At 43.3% G+C, this 16,290-nt stretch overlaps 1 protein-coding gene across 1 annotated transcript in view; it reads right to left on the bottom strand.

The window, feature by feature from the left end:
* Positions 1-13,055, bottom strand: part of KIRREL3 (kirre like nephrin family adhesion molecule 3) — a 672,744-nt gene extending 659,689 nt beyond the window's left edge. The window contains exon 1 of the mRNA XM_063310966.1: positions 12,853-13,055. Within this exon, the coding sequence (XP_063167036.1) occupies positions 12,853-12,907 (55 nt within the window). The 5' untranslated portion in view covers positions 12,908-13,055. The remainder of the gene's footprint in view (positions 1-12,852) is intronic.
* Positions 13,056-16,290: the final 3,235 nt, after the last annotated feature.

Genomic DNA, 16,290 nt, shown 5'->3' with positions numbered 1-16,290 from the left:
GCTGGAGGGAAACAAGCTTAATGCAACCAGGAGCCAGAAACAATTTATTTATTAAGCCCAAAATAGTTCTCCTGCTTCTAATCTTTATGGCTCTTTTAACAGCAGCTATTCTGACCCAGCCAAGAAGTTGTCAAGGCTGCAGTCATCTGGAACAGAAGCAGTTCTCTGTCTACAAGCAATAAACATGGGAGCATGTTGATGCATTTTCTTCTCTTGATGACCCTCCTCGTCTTACTGCTCTCCACTCTTGAACGGCAGGCTCTGGCCAAATCATAGCAAGTAACAGTGCTTCTTGTCTGCTGATGGGATGCAAGGTAACATACAGCTATGGAAGACCGATTGATCCTTATGCAGGAGTTTGGAAAGCAGAAGCCTTATCTATTACATAAAGAGAATTTTGGTTAACGATCTGATTTCAGTGACATCTAAACTAAAGCCATCTTTCAATGTCTGGAGGCAACTATTGGCTTAATTTCATGATAGGTGGCAGAAAGAGAGAACGAGAGCATGCATGCATGACGTGTGCCTGGATTCAGATGCTATACTAAGTCATAGCTTGTTTAAATTGGTTTATTTAATAATTATTGTTGGCTGGGTTCACACAACATACTAAACCATATTCCATAGTTTCAAGGTACAAAGACAGGGGTTATGCAGCATACAAAGCCAATTAAACCATGTTATGTTTTAATATGTTTATAGCAGGTCAGGGTGATAAATAGAGTCTTGCAGTATTCAACTGATTCCAGTCTCAACTACAGCCCTCAATTCGCTTTCTCCATGGGTTGACCACACTTCACAGGGAAAAGGTTCTTCATCCCTCCTTTATATTCCTCATTTACCCAATTTATCTTCAACTACATTTTAAGACAACTTAAACCGAGCTGTTATGACTAGATCAAATGAGCTTCTTAGCTAATGAGAGACCCAAAAGAGTGTATGTTAGTTCAAGTCCAACACTCAATCCAGATTACAACACTGGAGCTTTGGTTAAGAACCATATCCGACGGGCACCCAAAGCAACATAGATATCTATAGTCCATGCATACAAAGGAAACCGAACAGACTTTACAACATGGGCTACTCTCTGAATTGGTTTCAACTACAGAGGAATGGAATATACCTTTTCTCAAGGGGTTTCACAGTATCCATTTACCAAAACAGGAAGCTATAGCAATGACATGTCCTGAAAAAACAAACAATCTTAGAACTGCAATTACAAACAGCAGCTGAAGGGCTCACTTAGGTTCTAGTCTTTCCCAGCAACTTCCCATCTCTCTCTCTCTCTATCAATTTTATATACCACCCATCTCACAGATGTGACTCTGGTAGGCTTAGGTTTGTATAACAGTCACGCTGCATTCAGCCAATAACATACCCCAAAAGGGATGACACATAAGCAGAGAACATCCAACAGGGTAGTCCTTTGGGAGCAACCTGATTTTGAATCATATGAAGAAGAATACATACGCTACAATATGAGAAACACAAAAAGTTCTGACCAAAGTTGTCTGCATGCTTCTGCTTCTTTAGACCCACCAAGCCAAACACAGTTCACCAGCTTTGGACCAAAACTACTGTTTTGACCAACTACTAGAAGATGCTGCCATGTCTTGAGCAATTCACACTATACTGCTAGCTGTTACTAGGTTACACAAGCTTTTCTCAAGCTCCTTTCAAGTTATCATCTGTTACAGCAAAACCACAAGACTTCCTCAATATCCATTAACAGACTCCTAGGTATTAAAACTTTGGTAGTAGCGTAGCACTATCAGGTTTTATGTTTTCAAATATCAGGAGTTCTGCTAAAGAAGGCTCATTGAAAGGAACTGAGGACTTTCAGAGACAGATGGAAGTTATCCAGAATTCTATTTAGTAAGATGTTATTGAGCTGATGTATCATTGCATTTGGTAAGGATCTTGCTATTTCCTCCAGATGTCAAAATGGAAATTGGACTGTTGATCCCTCTCCAGTCTTCCTCTAGAAGATGCATTCTTGCCTGCTTTACATGACTTGTCTGAAGTTATCTAATTACAACTAGCTCATGTAATTCACCTGTCAATGGTATGTTGCCACCAGAGTGTAACTGAGGAGTTACGTTGGTGCATAAATAGTGATATAATTCAGTAGGCGCCTTTTAAGCAATACGCGTTTGTTTTTTCAATTCTAATGCAATGAATATTTTCATCAGTAAAGATGCCCTTAGCAGAAGAGATGAGGTAAGGAGTAGTGCTTAGTTTCAAAACTAAGCCATTTTCATGCTCTAAGGAAAACTGCTTGTATTATGATATAAATTGTTTAGAAAAGCCTACAATTGCAGAAAGTCACAACTATTTTTACAGAGAGAACCTATAACACAATTCTACTTTCTGGCAAGTCAGAATTAGAGACTGTTTCACATGCTTGGGATTCAGCATTCTGATTCTGCTTTAAGATGATGGCATTTAGCCAACAGTTCTTTAGGACTGTTGCGGTGAATGGTTACCAAATCATTCCCCACCTCTTTTACAGAATGTCCGTAACAATGCCAAGAGATTGGGCATTAACCACTGCCAAAGTAGGACAATCATTTTCATGGACTAGCGGGTTGCTGTAGACATATACTGGGCACTCTTTTGTCCTATGCAGACTGAGCTGTAAATACAGACATAGGCCAGATGCTAAAATTACTGTAGAAAAGGATATCAAATATACCTCCAGCTCAGCCTGATGAGATTCCAATGCAAATCTGCATCTTTTGAAACTTACCACCTGTGCGCTCATGTAAGAACATTAAGGCCTGTTGGCTTTTAGCCAAAAACAATCATGAATGACTTAGTAATCATCTCCATCATCCCATTCACATGGGATCCTGGTCTTGTTTTTATACTCACATTTGAATATTCCATATTCAACACTGCCCCACTCATCTATTTGACCATCCCTTAATGTTCAGCATAAATGTTCAGCATACACCAAACCATTCACTGTCTTATGCCAGCAACATACAATTTATTTACCCCATTTTTAGTGCACGTCCTGACAAGGGCATTATGAATATTGCATCTCTGATTCACAAAGATTCCTTCAGATATGGTTTACCTACTTTCACCCCAATTTCCAAGAGTGCAAAAATGGTGTGGTTCTGGGTTTCCATGCACATACATGAGTCTAACATGGCATTCCTCAAGGCTTAAACCACAAAATGAATACAGTGTAGTAACATATGGCTGCAAGAGCTGGACCATAAGGAAGGCTGAGAGAAGGAAGATCGATGCTTTGGAACTGTGGTGTTGGAGGAAAATTCTGAGAGTGCCTTGGACTGCAAGAAGATCCAACCAGTCCATCCTCCAGGAAATAAAGCCAGACTGCTCACTTGAGGGAATGATATTAAAGGCAAAACGGAAATACTTTGGCCACATAATGAGAAGACAGGACACCCTGGAGAAGATGCTGATGTGGAGAGTGGAGGGCAAAAGGAAGAGGGGCCGACCAAGGGCAAGGTGGATGGATGAATATCTAGAGGTGACGGACTCGTCCCTGGGGGAGCTGGGGGTGTTGACGACCGACAGGAAGCTCTGGTGTGGGTTGGTCCATGAAGTCACAAAAAGTCGGAAGTGACTGAACGAATAAACAAAAAAGCTACCTTGCTGAAGTCCTCCTTCTCATCACTGCTTGTTAAACTGAAGTTCAGAAAGTTAGAAAACTCTCCCTTCCAAATTAATATCCAGCAGGTTCATTCTTATAATAGAACGTTGCTTTAAAGCACCTTTCCCAATATCGCATTCTTCAGGTAGGCTGTATTACAACTCCCAACTTTTCCAGCCGACACAGCCATTGACTGTGCTTACTAAGGATGCTTTGACTTGGAATCAGGAGAGCTGTATTCACAATAATCTGAATACGTCATGCTGAAGATAGGGTCTCTCATTCCTACCCTCACCACCCAAAAAAGTTGGCCTGAACCCAGATCTTAGCTGCAAGATTAACATTCCTACGTTGTTACTGAATATATATAAATAACTCTGACTGATCATTTGATCTTCATAACACTGTTGACAGTATACTTAAACATTGCAGTTTTACAAGGCATTGTTTCCAAGAACTGTTTGCTAAATTGCTGTGATATAAAGGAAACACTTAGCTATTACTGACATTTACTGAGTCTTGATAATATATAATCTGTGTTCCAATTTCTGCTATGAATATATTTGGGAAGAGGTAGTGAGTAACATAATCAAGACCAGTTGCTTCTTTCAGTGGGGGATAATAGACAATGAGAGGCCCATTTTCCATATGCCCAGTGGATTCTATAATCAAGATAGTCTTTCTCTTTCCTTGAAATGGAAATAAGGAGTAGATCCTGGATTCTCACTTGAAGCCCTGTGCTGGCTGATAATCACTTGCTCTAGGAAAGCTACATATAGTGAATATATAAACTACTCAGTTGCAATGAGTCTTTGGAACAGTAACACCGGACTAATGACTCCTTCTTGTGATACATCAGAACCCGATGCAACTTTGCTCAGATCCTTTTAGGTACCCTTTTCTAAGCATTAACTCTTCCTAATTTTGTTTTTAACAAGTCGTACTTACATGCTTCCAGTTGTCTGTTTTGTTACTATTACAAAGTGCTGCCAGGTGTTGAAAATATGAAGCAGCATACAAATACTTTTTAACAATTAAAGGAAGGTGATGTGCAACAACCACTTGGGATGAATCAAAGTTTGTAGAAAACCACATATCTACCCAGGACTAATAATTTATATCTAGTTTTCATCATTTGAAACAGGGGCCCATGAACCATGTTAAAATACCTGTAGGATACATTCACTGACTATTCCAAGTCTAGAACAAAGAACCATGGGTGACAACTGAAATAAGGGCTGGGTTTGAATTTCTATACCTTATGTTAACTCCTCCACATTTTGAGTACCATATTATGAAGTTCAGTTCCAGTCGGCCTCATGTTGAGTTTCTCTATAGCATGGACGAAGTTCACCATGAAAAAGTTGAATGCCACTCTTACTGTGAGAGGGCAAATTATGCGTTCACACATTATATGAATTTTAAACATGACCTTTCTCCTTTCAACATTAAAAAAAAAGAGAGAGAGAAAGCAGTAACTTATTCCTCTCTCCCTGCATTGTTTCCAAGTTAATTAAACAAAACAAAGCACCAATATGAAAAGGCTATGCTGGATTAGCAACAAGGTGACAAACGTAATTTGGAATAGCTACTTTACAAACCTATCTATCATGACTTCCATTCAAGTAATCACAGATGAGGTTCCTTTGTCTTTTTTCATACATTGCAGTTCCTCCCATCTTCCAGGCATGAGAAAGTGACAATTAAGTCATCCAGTATTCACTCGGCTATTCCCAAAACGTGTCTGCAAATATTAATAGGCCAACTGATCATTTTAATCGTTTGCTTCAGTGAAGCCAATAGTAACATAGTAGTATGTGCATCACCATATTTATGAAACTTTTTCAATGCACTGTTTAACCATTTAATTTTCCTTTTACCCTCTTATTAGGAGCCTATTCATGTCATCATGAAATGCACAGCAGTCATAGGAGAAATGCTGGGAAAGCCTATGCATGTTGGAAATCAGTGCACACTGAGCAGCTGATGCTCATCTGCCATCATGCCAGGTTTCAGCTTTTGGCCCAGGCATTGTAAAGTATGTTCACTGAACATTCTTGGTGGTGCTATAGAGGATGAGGGTGCTGTGCACAGACGTGGATGCACACTGCCAGCACCCAAGTCTATAAACTGACATGCAGGAATTCTGCTCACAACTCTTGCATTCATAGACAATTAGGTGAAGGGCTAACATTAAAAGGAACGTGAGTCTCCAACATATTTTGACTCTAATGCACTGTACAGGACCAAACCCCCACACACCTTTATGCTTCAAGGAATCATTTTGCATTTCTTAAAACAAGAGAAAAACCATCATCTAGACAGGGAAAAGCACCCACTCCGTTAAAAAAAAAGGCAATGATTTGGAAGAAAATGCCATTTTCGAGCAGATGATGAATGCTACTAAGCAGTGTAATAAAGGGAAAACTATTCCACTCCATCTCTAAAATCATTAGCTTAACTTCCATTCCTCAGCAATAGTGCAGAGATAAACTCTAATTAAGATCTGGAATCTCTTTAACAGTATGTAGGAAAAAACCTTGAGAGATAAATAGTAAACAAGTATGTGATCTTATCATAGATATGGAACTCCTGTCTGAAAGCTTTAAACAGAAATTGGGGGACAGACCTTCTGGAAGGTTGGGGGCTGCTCCATAGATCAAAAGTGGTATAGTTATAATGTGTGCTCCCTCGGGGCATAGATATATTTAAAAAGTGTGGCTCATGATTTAAACTGAACAGACATGTAAGGCATAATAGCAAAGGAGAGGCATCCTAGAGACCATATATGTAAAAGGAGAAAAAAAGGAAGACCCCCGCAGCCCCCTCAAAACAAGAAAGCCTATCCATGTGTTCAATAAATAAATAAATAAATAACCAACCTTGGCTTTAGATGACAGTAAGGATTTTTGCCCATTTTTCCCCCTCTGGTGAATCCAATTCTTTGAGAAGAGGCCCTAATAGACTTACTTGGCTGTGGTAGCCAAGCCACATACAATGGTCACCAACTGAGTCTTCAGTTTCCACAAACATTCCAGAACAATGCTTCACTGGGTCGTTGGCTAAGCTCACACATCACATTAAGGCATCATCTGTTGCACTAGCCGTAATGCCACCCCTGATACGAACTGACAAACTAGGATTGACAAATCAAGTGGATGAGTCCTCTCACCATACAAAGCCATTACCATATAAGGAATATTCGGGTATCATGAATATTAAACTGGCAGATAGATCCTATTGAGGAAAAGCTCCCTGGAAATTCTCCCTTTAATGACCAGCTGAGAGTGCACAGGAAGTGAGTTCCACCAAAATCAATGGGCCTCATCTCTAATTGCATGGAAACGAAAGCAACCCAGCTTCTTCAGGACCGAAGGAGCAGTTTAACACTCACAGGTAAAGAAAAAAAATAGACTTGGGAGAGAGTTCTTTTGAAGTGGATCTCACTGCAGGAAGAGGAAAAACAGGCTTCTGCATGTTCATCATTAAGAAAGTAATAATTTAAACCCAGAGCTGGCAAACCATAAGATTCTAAAATACTGACCACTTACCCTGCTTGATGCAAAGTATACTCTCCCAACCTCAAATAAATCTTCAGCTTACCTTGTAAGGGGAAATTGCGTTTGGCTTCTTTCAAAACCTTCTTCTACATGGTGATAATGTTTGCTGCAAGTATATCCATAGGTAACTAGGAGCCTATCTTAACAGAGCTTTCTGTGTCCTTTTCTTATTGGTATCTGAGCAAATGTGCCACAAATCATTAGTATATCTCTACCCATTTCGGACTATTATCCACCTCCCAGACCCGTGCCACTCTTTTAGACCTTTCCCTAAATGAACGTTTTGATATTTCCCCAAACATTTCTCCTTCCTTCTACTTAAATCACTTGTCCCAATAAATGTGCATATACATCTCAAGTGGTCCCTACTCCAGAACTTGACTGAGCACTGGGCTCTCAATTCCTTCTCAGAGAAAGCAGATTTTCCATCAAGGATTTAGGAAAAATATTTAGTCCAATAAGAACTTTATGTGCTTGCTAATACTTAACAAGCACAAGAGGTCTTCTTTCTAAACCACAAATCTACATAAATGTAGGATCCTAGTCTCACTTGTTATGGGACTCATAGAAGACTTCACCCACAATTTCATTCATGCTTCAGCGTATCAACTTCCAGCATCATAACCAAATTTTAGCTGAAATGTTATATCCCAACCCAAAATCTAGACAACATAGATATGCATCAACAACACACTATGCTGTAATAGATGCTATAGTTCTGGTAGGACCCTGACTGAAGACAGATGTTGAGGGGGAAAATCATAGGAAATTTATTTAAAGTCTGTTAGAACCCATACATAGAGGAACCATGCAAAAAGATTGGACAGGCAATATTCCCAAGAGGAATACTGATCATTATTAGCTAACATCTCCATGAACTTTTTAAAAAAAGGAATTGACACTCAAAGAGCATCTCACTATTAATTTTAATAGCTTAGTTCTCTCCAATTTTTATTCAGTGTGGCTGGTTCCCTGTTGGTTTCTCACCCAGCACTGATCAGATGAAGTTCTGCAGTAGACTGCATGAAATGTTAGATATTATTGCAGATTGCAAAATATCAAATACTGCTAACAGAAGCAGAAAAACTGAATAATAAATAAGATACTTTCTGAAGCCTTACTGGAAAACCTGAAAAAATATCATATGGACTTCTTCTTGAGACACTACTCCAAACGGAATGTAGGGAATGCATGACTCTTGTCTCCTTTGGGTGAACGTTGAATATTCAAAGCTCTTGGAAAAGGTCTTCACAACCAGAAGGTGACTGGAACCTGCCTCACTGGTGTTATTTTTTCCAAGAAGGACCTCTGTTTTCTACGTTGATTTCCATTTTGGAGGAAGCTATACAATGGCATCAGAAGTCAGCATTGTTGTATACATGGCAAGACCCATAACAGAAGCCCAGATACACTTGCTGTTTGCTGTCACTTCCCATTCAAATGTCCTACTTAAATGAGCAGATGAGGAAGTAGTAGCAACCTCTGCAATCTCTTCTGCTACAAACAGAAGAAAAACTGAGCTCCAAAGTATCAAGCAAATAAATGGGGCAAGTGAGGCAACAGTGGAGGAAATGGGCCAACTCATGGCAGATTCTCAAATTATGGAGTTGGTTTGCCCCACAGTTCTTAGCCATCTTCACCAATATATGCATACCAATAACTGCAGTACATGCCTAAAGTTCAAACAATTTGATTCCAACGCAAGTCTCAATTCTCAGCTCTGGTTTCTAAGCTCCACTGCATTTCTTCCCCAGCTACCCAGATGTGCAAGTCCTTCATTGATACTGTGGGCTGGAGAACAGGAAGGAGGTGGTGGTAGAGGTGACAGATCTTACAGCAGCAATTCCAGAGGTCTGCCATGTGACATCAATGTTCTGCTCAAAGACTCAGCGAGAATGCTATCAGGGCTGAGATGACCAAGCTGGGACCTGACCAAAGTTGTGGGAGAGAGGGGTGTCTTTCCTTATTTATACCCTAAGCTATTTCAGAGCAAGGAAATAAAACGTTCAGAACAAAACACAGCAAAAAAAAAATAATTACAAAAAGCCTTTGGGGTTTGCCTGTGACAGGGACACTTCTTTTTCTACCAAGGAACACCACTGATGTCACACACTAGCAGGAGGTGAATTGTCTCGTGACATTATACTAGTTTTCATGACACACTACTGTATAGCCTTGACAGCTTAGGGAAAGCAATAGCAGGGAGGAGAAAAAAACAATCAGGAAGGTGGGAGGAACAGACCAAGCATCTATCTACCCATCCTGAGACAGGATATAGGTTATTTGCTGACCAGCCTAACATCATCAGAGAGAAGCAATTACTTGAGCTGCTGTGCCATCTTAAGGGAAACTTCATATGACTGTTAATTGAACCCTTCCATCTGTGCTTTTCCAGATCTCCTCCCACCTTAAGTACTGTACTGCAGAATCTCACTTAAGATATACCATAAGTGTAGGACAGTGGGAAACAGGAAATTGGCATTGTGGGTTTGCCACTAAACATTTACATGTTAGTGGTACAACTGAAATTTGGCTTTGAAGAGCAGGTCTGAAATTTATACCGCTAAGAGGCTTTAAAAAGACTCTGCAGGAATGAAGTGTATTAGCAGGCTCTCCTCCAAAAAAAAAAAAAAAGTGGATGTACTTTGCACCATGAAATACTAGCCAAGAGGGGTCAAACTAAGACTTGCTTACAGGGAATGCTTACAAAAGCATCCTTACAAAACAGTGATTTGGAAAAGAATAACTAGATATTCCCACCAGATGGTTAGGCATCACTTCTAAGTGATGTGACTAGTTTCTAGCAGCTCACCCCTTTCTGACGATCTTATTTGAAAGACTTCACACCATTTCACACAAAAATACACTCTTGTGAGACCCTAGATAAAACAGGCATTCTCAGATGTCTATCTGGAGATCCTCCTACTAGTTCTGTACTCAATAGTTTTATTTATATACCTCAGCCAGACATGAACTCCTCATAAATTCCTTTTTGCTCCCAAATATATTATTCTGAAGCTAGCTAATTTTTTCCTCCCTAACACAACGTAGATCTTCCTGCAGCCTTGAGGACTACAACGTTGCTTGTTCTTGTTTCCTAATTGATACCACTGGGCTTTTAACTCAGTCTCTACATGTAATGGTATGTGAGAAAGACCTTGGGAGACTGGGTGAATGCACTTTTGGACTTTCAAGGTTATATTATAAAGATTATAGCTTTACAATAAAGTAAAATAGCTTATCTAGTTGTTTCCTGTCTGGTCTGCCTGGTAAGGCTGACATCAATCTTGCAAGTCTGAAAATACAATTCTCCCCATCCCCCATCTCCTTCACAACCCAAAAAACTATGGAGGGTCTCTTCTGAGCCTCTTGCCCCACCATCTAGCTATGGGCTATGCTGTGTCTCTTATCTGACTGTTCCCTTGGCAGCATCGCTTTGCCCAGTCTCCCAAGGTCTTTCTCACATACCATTACATCACAGCCTTGTGGGCAGCATGTACTAGTCTTAAAACTTAAGTAGTCACTGAAGAATTTGGCATGCAGTGCTATGACCATCAAACTGAATGGCAAAGAAAGTAAGAGAAAGAAACTATATCCAAAAAATATCTCTAGTACCATCTCACAGCTTCAGCATTAGATCTTTGGGTCATAATCTTCTAGAGATGCATGGGATAGAAGTCCCACCAGTAGCAAATGCATTTGGATATGCATCTGGCAGAGAAAACTTCCTGTATGTAGCTCACCTTGCTTAGCCTTTTAACAGTACCTTAGATCTTACCACCAAAAAGATGAAAGCAATACCACATTTCCCAGGCAAGTTCTGATGAGTTAGTAACCTAGTTTCCTGCCATCATATCACTTGTGCCTTCAAATATAACCACACACAAGTTAATTACTCCACTGTAGAATGGAACAGGAGTAGCTTTAGGAGAAGATCCATACCATCACCCCAAAAGATACCAAGACACAAACACTTTTGATAGGATGGACAGAGCAGGGCTTTGAAATGTTAATGGCTATACTTTTAAAGGTGCATCACTCTCTCCTGCCTCCCCACACTTTGAAGTAGAAAATCTGGAGGAAAAAAGGAAACCCATCTCAGATCTGAGCTTAAATGTCTGTATGTTCTCTAATGCAGCAATTCATGGTACCACAGGGTGAGGATGGAAACCACTGGTATCATCATCACAAAAATTATAATCAAGAGCAGACTTCTGTAGAGGAAATGGACCCACATCTCTCAAATCTTGGCCTCTTGGAAAGCAGCCTTTGCATGACCAGCTTACAAAAATGCATACTTTAACATAAAAAAGGAAAGGAAAAAAGAAGCGATTCTGACATACATTCAAGAGGGAAACCAACACTACAAACACAAATTGCAAATAAAATAAAATAACATATATATAAAAAAATTGCAGGACACAGAGGAAAATTACCAGGTCCCCTACTTTCAGCAAAGGCAACGAGATGGACAGGTGTGGGATACAGTTGCCAGTCATTAGCATGAAGTTTGCCTTTTCATTACATCCACAGATAAACCTGTCGGATTCCTCAAAACAAAAACATCCAGGAACCACAGTTCCCAGGGCATGAAGCTTGAACTGGTGGGTGTTGCCATAAGACCCAGATGGCACATAGCTTTGGCATGGGGAGGGGATGTTTCTCGAGGGCACATAAACAAACAGAAGTTATTCCAACTCCCTAATTCCACAGGTGACCCTCCACCACTTCAGATCCAAGCAGATACCCCACCTCCAGAAATTATTCTAGATCTGCCACCCAAGCCTATGCAATAACAGCACAAAACTGCTCCAGGATTCAAGTTCACTCACAGATTTTTCTCGTTCTGAGATCTCCCCTGCACACACAGGTTAATCTTTTTTTCTTTTCTTTAATGATGCTGATCCCTGGAAGGAGACCAGACCAGCCTCGGATCACCCCTAGGGTTGCACTACCCCTACAGGCTTCCGCCGAAGCCAGCCAATCCAACGGAAGACAATGCTTCTGCCCTAGCAAAATAGCACGGCTGCCTCGCGCGCTGCCTTGGTGTATCCAAGAGACAGAGATACCTGAACAAAATAATGGAGGAGCTCATGAAGGGCCAACGGCCACCGGCAAATCTCAGACAGCAGACTTCGGGGCAGCGCTTCGGCATATGCCCTTATGGCAGAATAAGGATCGTTAAAGCCACCGGTCTTTACTTCTGGTAAATGCGTACAAGAAGAGGCTGTTGCCATGTCCCTCTTCGCTCCAGGCGCCAGCCCTGCGCGACCACCCGCTCATTCCGCCCAGTCCCCCTTCGAGACATACAGAAAAGGGCATCTGAAAGCGTTCTTGAACCCGCGTTCACCTGCGACCCGAGCGGTCGCTAGAAGGAAGGAGCAAAGTCATTTGTGTGGGGAGAAAAGAGAAACAGGAGCGAGGACGGGCAGGCAGGCAGCTGCGAGCTCTTCCGAAAGAGCACCCCCCACCCCCAGCTCCCCTTCGGAGCGGAGCAAGAAGCGGGGAGAGAAAGAGAGAGGATGCTGCCAAGGCAGCTCTCAGAACAAAGTCGCGAGGAGTTTCGCCCGTCCCCTTCTTCCGCAGCTCCGCGGGCGGGCAACCAGAGCCCCGATCCGGTCCACCTTGAAAAGTAACCGGGGGAGAAAATTAACGGGTCCCTACCTTGGCTGAGAAGGAAGAAGCAGAGCAGAGCCAAATCCGCCTGAAAAGCTTTCATTCCTCGGAGTTGGGGGCCGGGAGAGAGAAGAGAGATGAACTTGCGCGCTCAAGCAGTTCGGGCGACAACAGTTGGCGCGCTCGCCGAGGGACCCTCCCGGCCGGCGTTCCCGCTTCTCCCGCGTGGCCCGAGCCCCTCTCGCTTCCCCGGCGGCGGCGGCGGCGTTGTTGGCGGCTAAGCGGAGCAGCTCCTCAGCCTCTTCCTCCCTCCCTCGCTGCCCGTCGACTGGCGAGCTGGCCGGCCTCGTCGCTCATGTACGCGCTCTCCGCCGCTCCATTCCCAAGCTCCGAGCTTCGCCGGCCGGCGCCTCCTCTGCCGGAGCTCCTCCTACCGCCGCTGCCCGCGCTGACTGACACGGCAACCGGGGTAGGCTTTAAAGAGGAACCCCTGGCGAAGGGAAGGCGGGCGGGCGGAGCCGCGAGTGCTCCAAGTTTGGGGAAGCATCGGGGGCGGAGGCGGGTCTGCACGGGGAGCGCTCGAGCCCCCTCCGGGCGTCCTCGCCGGCCGCTTCTCCCCGCCGACGCGCGGCCGAGCGGGCAGCGGGGAAAGGTTGCGGGCCGATGGCTTGGCGCGTCTGGGGTCGCCCTTGGGCGCGCGGGGGTGGCTCCGGGAAGGTCAGTTCGCTCTGCGCGGCCGGCTCGCTCCCCGGCGGGCGCAGGATTGCGGAGCGCGGCGCTTGGGCGGCGGGGCGAGACGAGAGCCCTCCTCGGGGCGGCGGGGTCTCCCCCTCCGGCCGCTCTTCCCGTGGCGGCACACGGATTGGCAGCCAGGTCGATTAACCCCGGCGAGAAAGGCCAACCGAGGCCAGCGAGCCTTAGGATTGCCCGCTTCCTAGGCGGGCGTGCTCCGAAATAAACGCCCCGCAATTCAGGGGAGCCTCCTTTTCCGGGAAGCCGGTGAAATCGCTGCTCGGGGTCCGAGCCTGACCTGGTCCATCAAGGCGGAAGTCATTTCTAGGGTCTACAGGATTGGCAAGGAAAGCCTGCTCGCCCTTAAAAAATATAGGGCAGGAGGAGGGGGCTTGGGCAGGGACAGCCTCCCTCCACTTTTGACACGCTGCTCCTGCCTACCTTCCTTCTTCCGTTGCGGTCCTTTCCTAATTGATTTTAAAAAAAAAGCCAGTCTGAGGTTGGCCACTCTCTGGACCTCAAAGCACAATGACCGGCAGAAAAGGACAGCTGAAAGCCATCCTTTTCACAGCAGGCAGGTCAGCATCCTCACCTGTGCAGAACAGGTGGTGAAGATGCAGAAGAGCCAGGGCCAGTAGAGACACTGGCAACCTCACAACCCTCTCCCTGGAGCCGCAATTAAAGAAATGGAAATAGAGCTTGATTTTGGCTTGCAGGGCCACAAATAAACATGGTTGATTCTGTCTCTCCCCCACCCCCTTAGTAACCCTGGCTCTCTTTTGGCCATGAACATTCTGCTCTGGCATTATAAAATGAGGCAGAGGGTAGAAAATGACACTATAATCTGAATACCTTAGGCAATAGTCAATCCCTGAACACCTCAAGTTCCTGGAAAGCGTTGCAGGTGAGTAACCTGCTTAATTACTCTAGAGACCAGCCCTTGAACTATGAAATTACCTTCCCTCGAAAGTAGTGCTGGAAAGTGGGTGTGCTTAAATTGCACAGTTGCTCAGGTCTACACAGAGTTGCTCTGCCCTGCCAGACCAGCCTCCCCTGGGGCAGGGTGGGGGGGGATAATCCAACAGATAGAGCTTTTCCTCTTGATCATTGTCCCAAGGCCAACGCACTTCATCTGTTACTTTTCTACCTACCTGTTATGCTAGACATATTAAGCCTGGCAGCTTATCCATCAGTCGTTGGGCCTGAGTCAAGTACATACCATAAATCTGTTTATACATGATTATCGTATCTTAAAGATGTTGAGCCAGTTGCACAAGTGTTATGTATCTCACTATAAAAATGTGTTCATTTATTCAGTGCATCATCTGATTACCTGGGACTTTTATAATGGGATAATGAGAATGATGGTTTGTACCTGTTTTTTGTTTTTTTGTTTTTTGTACCACGGTTGGGAATATAGTGGCATTTTTATTGTTAAATGAATGATAGACTTAAACAAAACAAAATAATAGTTATTAGGTTATGGCAGGTTGTATATGAACTGTTATCTCTGATATTGAAAAATTGAATAAATCTTTCAAGAACAAGTGAACCAGCTATGAAAATTCAATAAAATAAAAATGTCTGATGCTATTTCTGAATTGTATGCAGCAAGTATTAACAGGGAAGGGATGTCTAGACAGAGAGAAAGCACCAATGGACATTTTTTCTCCACCAAGTCCAATTTCTGATAATTTGGTATGCCTGATGTTGTTTGTAAGAAAGGAGTCCAATAGAGCTGGCTCTTTGGATAGAGGGGGCAACAGATTTAAATTATAAATGGGTTCCTATGTAAAACAGAGCTAGCTTCCCAACTGATGCCTTCCAAGTGGGTCTTGATTTCATCTCTCTTGATTTCCAGGCAGTATGACCATTGATCCTGTTGCGGGGAGTAATGAAGGTTGCAGCCCCAAACATCTGAAGGATAGCACATTAGCATAGGCATCTTCTAGAAACCAGGACGTCCCATGTATGACATCACAGAGATGGCATGAATTATGTAATCTGCATGGTTTCTGGAACAGATGCAAATTACATCATGGGTGTTGTTTGTGTGGCAGTGTCGGGATGTATGAGATATCGCTTTCCACCTCCCAGAGATGCCACTGCAAGTTGGGAAAAGCTGGTTCAGAGGTGTGAAGATTCCAGCAGCTGCTGCAACTATTTTTCTTAGTTGTTGCAGCAGTAGAAGAAGCCACAGCTGTTGGAAGGCTGTAGTTCAGTGACTCAGTATCTGTTCTGCATACAAAAAAGGTCCAGTTCAGTCCCTTTCCTAACCCAAGACAGTTGGGAAAGACCTAGCGGAGAGATTTTGAAGAACCAAAAGTATGTTCACCCAACACACCAAACCATGAAGTATTCAACCAATTATTCAGTTCTTAGCCTGTTATGTGAAACCAGTGTGTCGTATAAACCCAGCAAAATGAGTAAACCATGTGGGAAAGCATGCTGTGTGGGCATAGCCATTCGAGAAACCACATCTGAGTTGTTCCCCGGAAACTAGTGTATGGAGCAATTGGACCATATAGCTGGTTCCACATAAAGTGTATCCAGTTTTCCCTTCTCTCCTATTCTGAAAACAAGGCTGTAGCTTGATCCATACATCCTTCTAAATAAAATCTCTTTCAAGGAGTCTCAATTCCCCAATCACTCACACATGGGTCCATGTAGTTTTCTGGGCAACAGCGCAGAAGTGGTTTCTCATGGGCTTATTTCAGGAGAGTTCCCAGATCCCAGTGTAGCTCTACCCTAACT

This window comes from Candoia aspera, chromosome 9 (genome assembly GCF_035149785.1).
Source record: "Candoia aspera isolate rCanAsp1 chromosome 9, rCanAsp1.hap2, whole genome shotgun sequence".
In the NCBI taxonomy this organism is placed as follows: Eukaryota; Metazoa; Chordata; class Lepidosauria; order Squamata; family Boidae; genus Candoia; species Candoia aspera.
The sequence above is the reverse complement of the archived record's forward strand: the minus strand, read 5'-3'. Positions and strand labels throughout refer to the sequence as shown.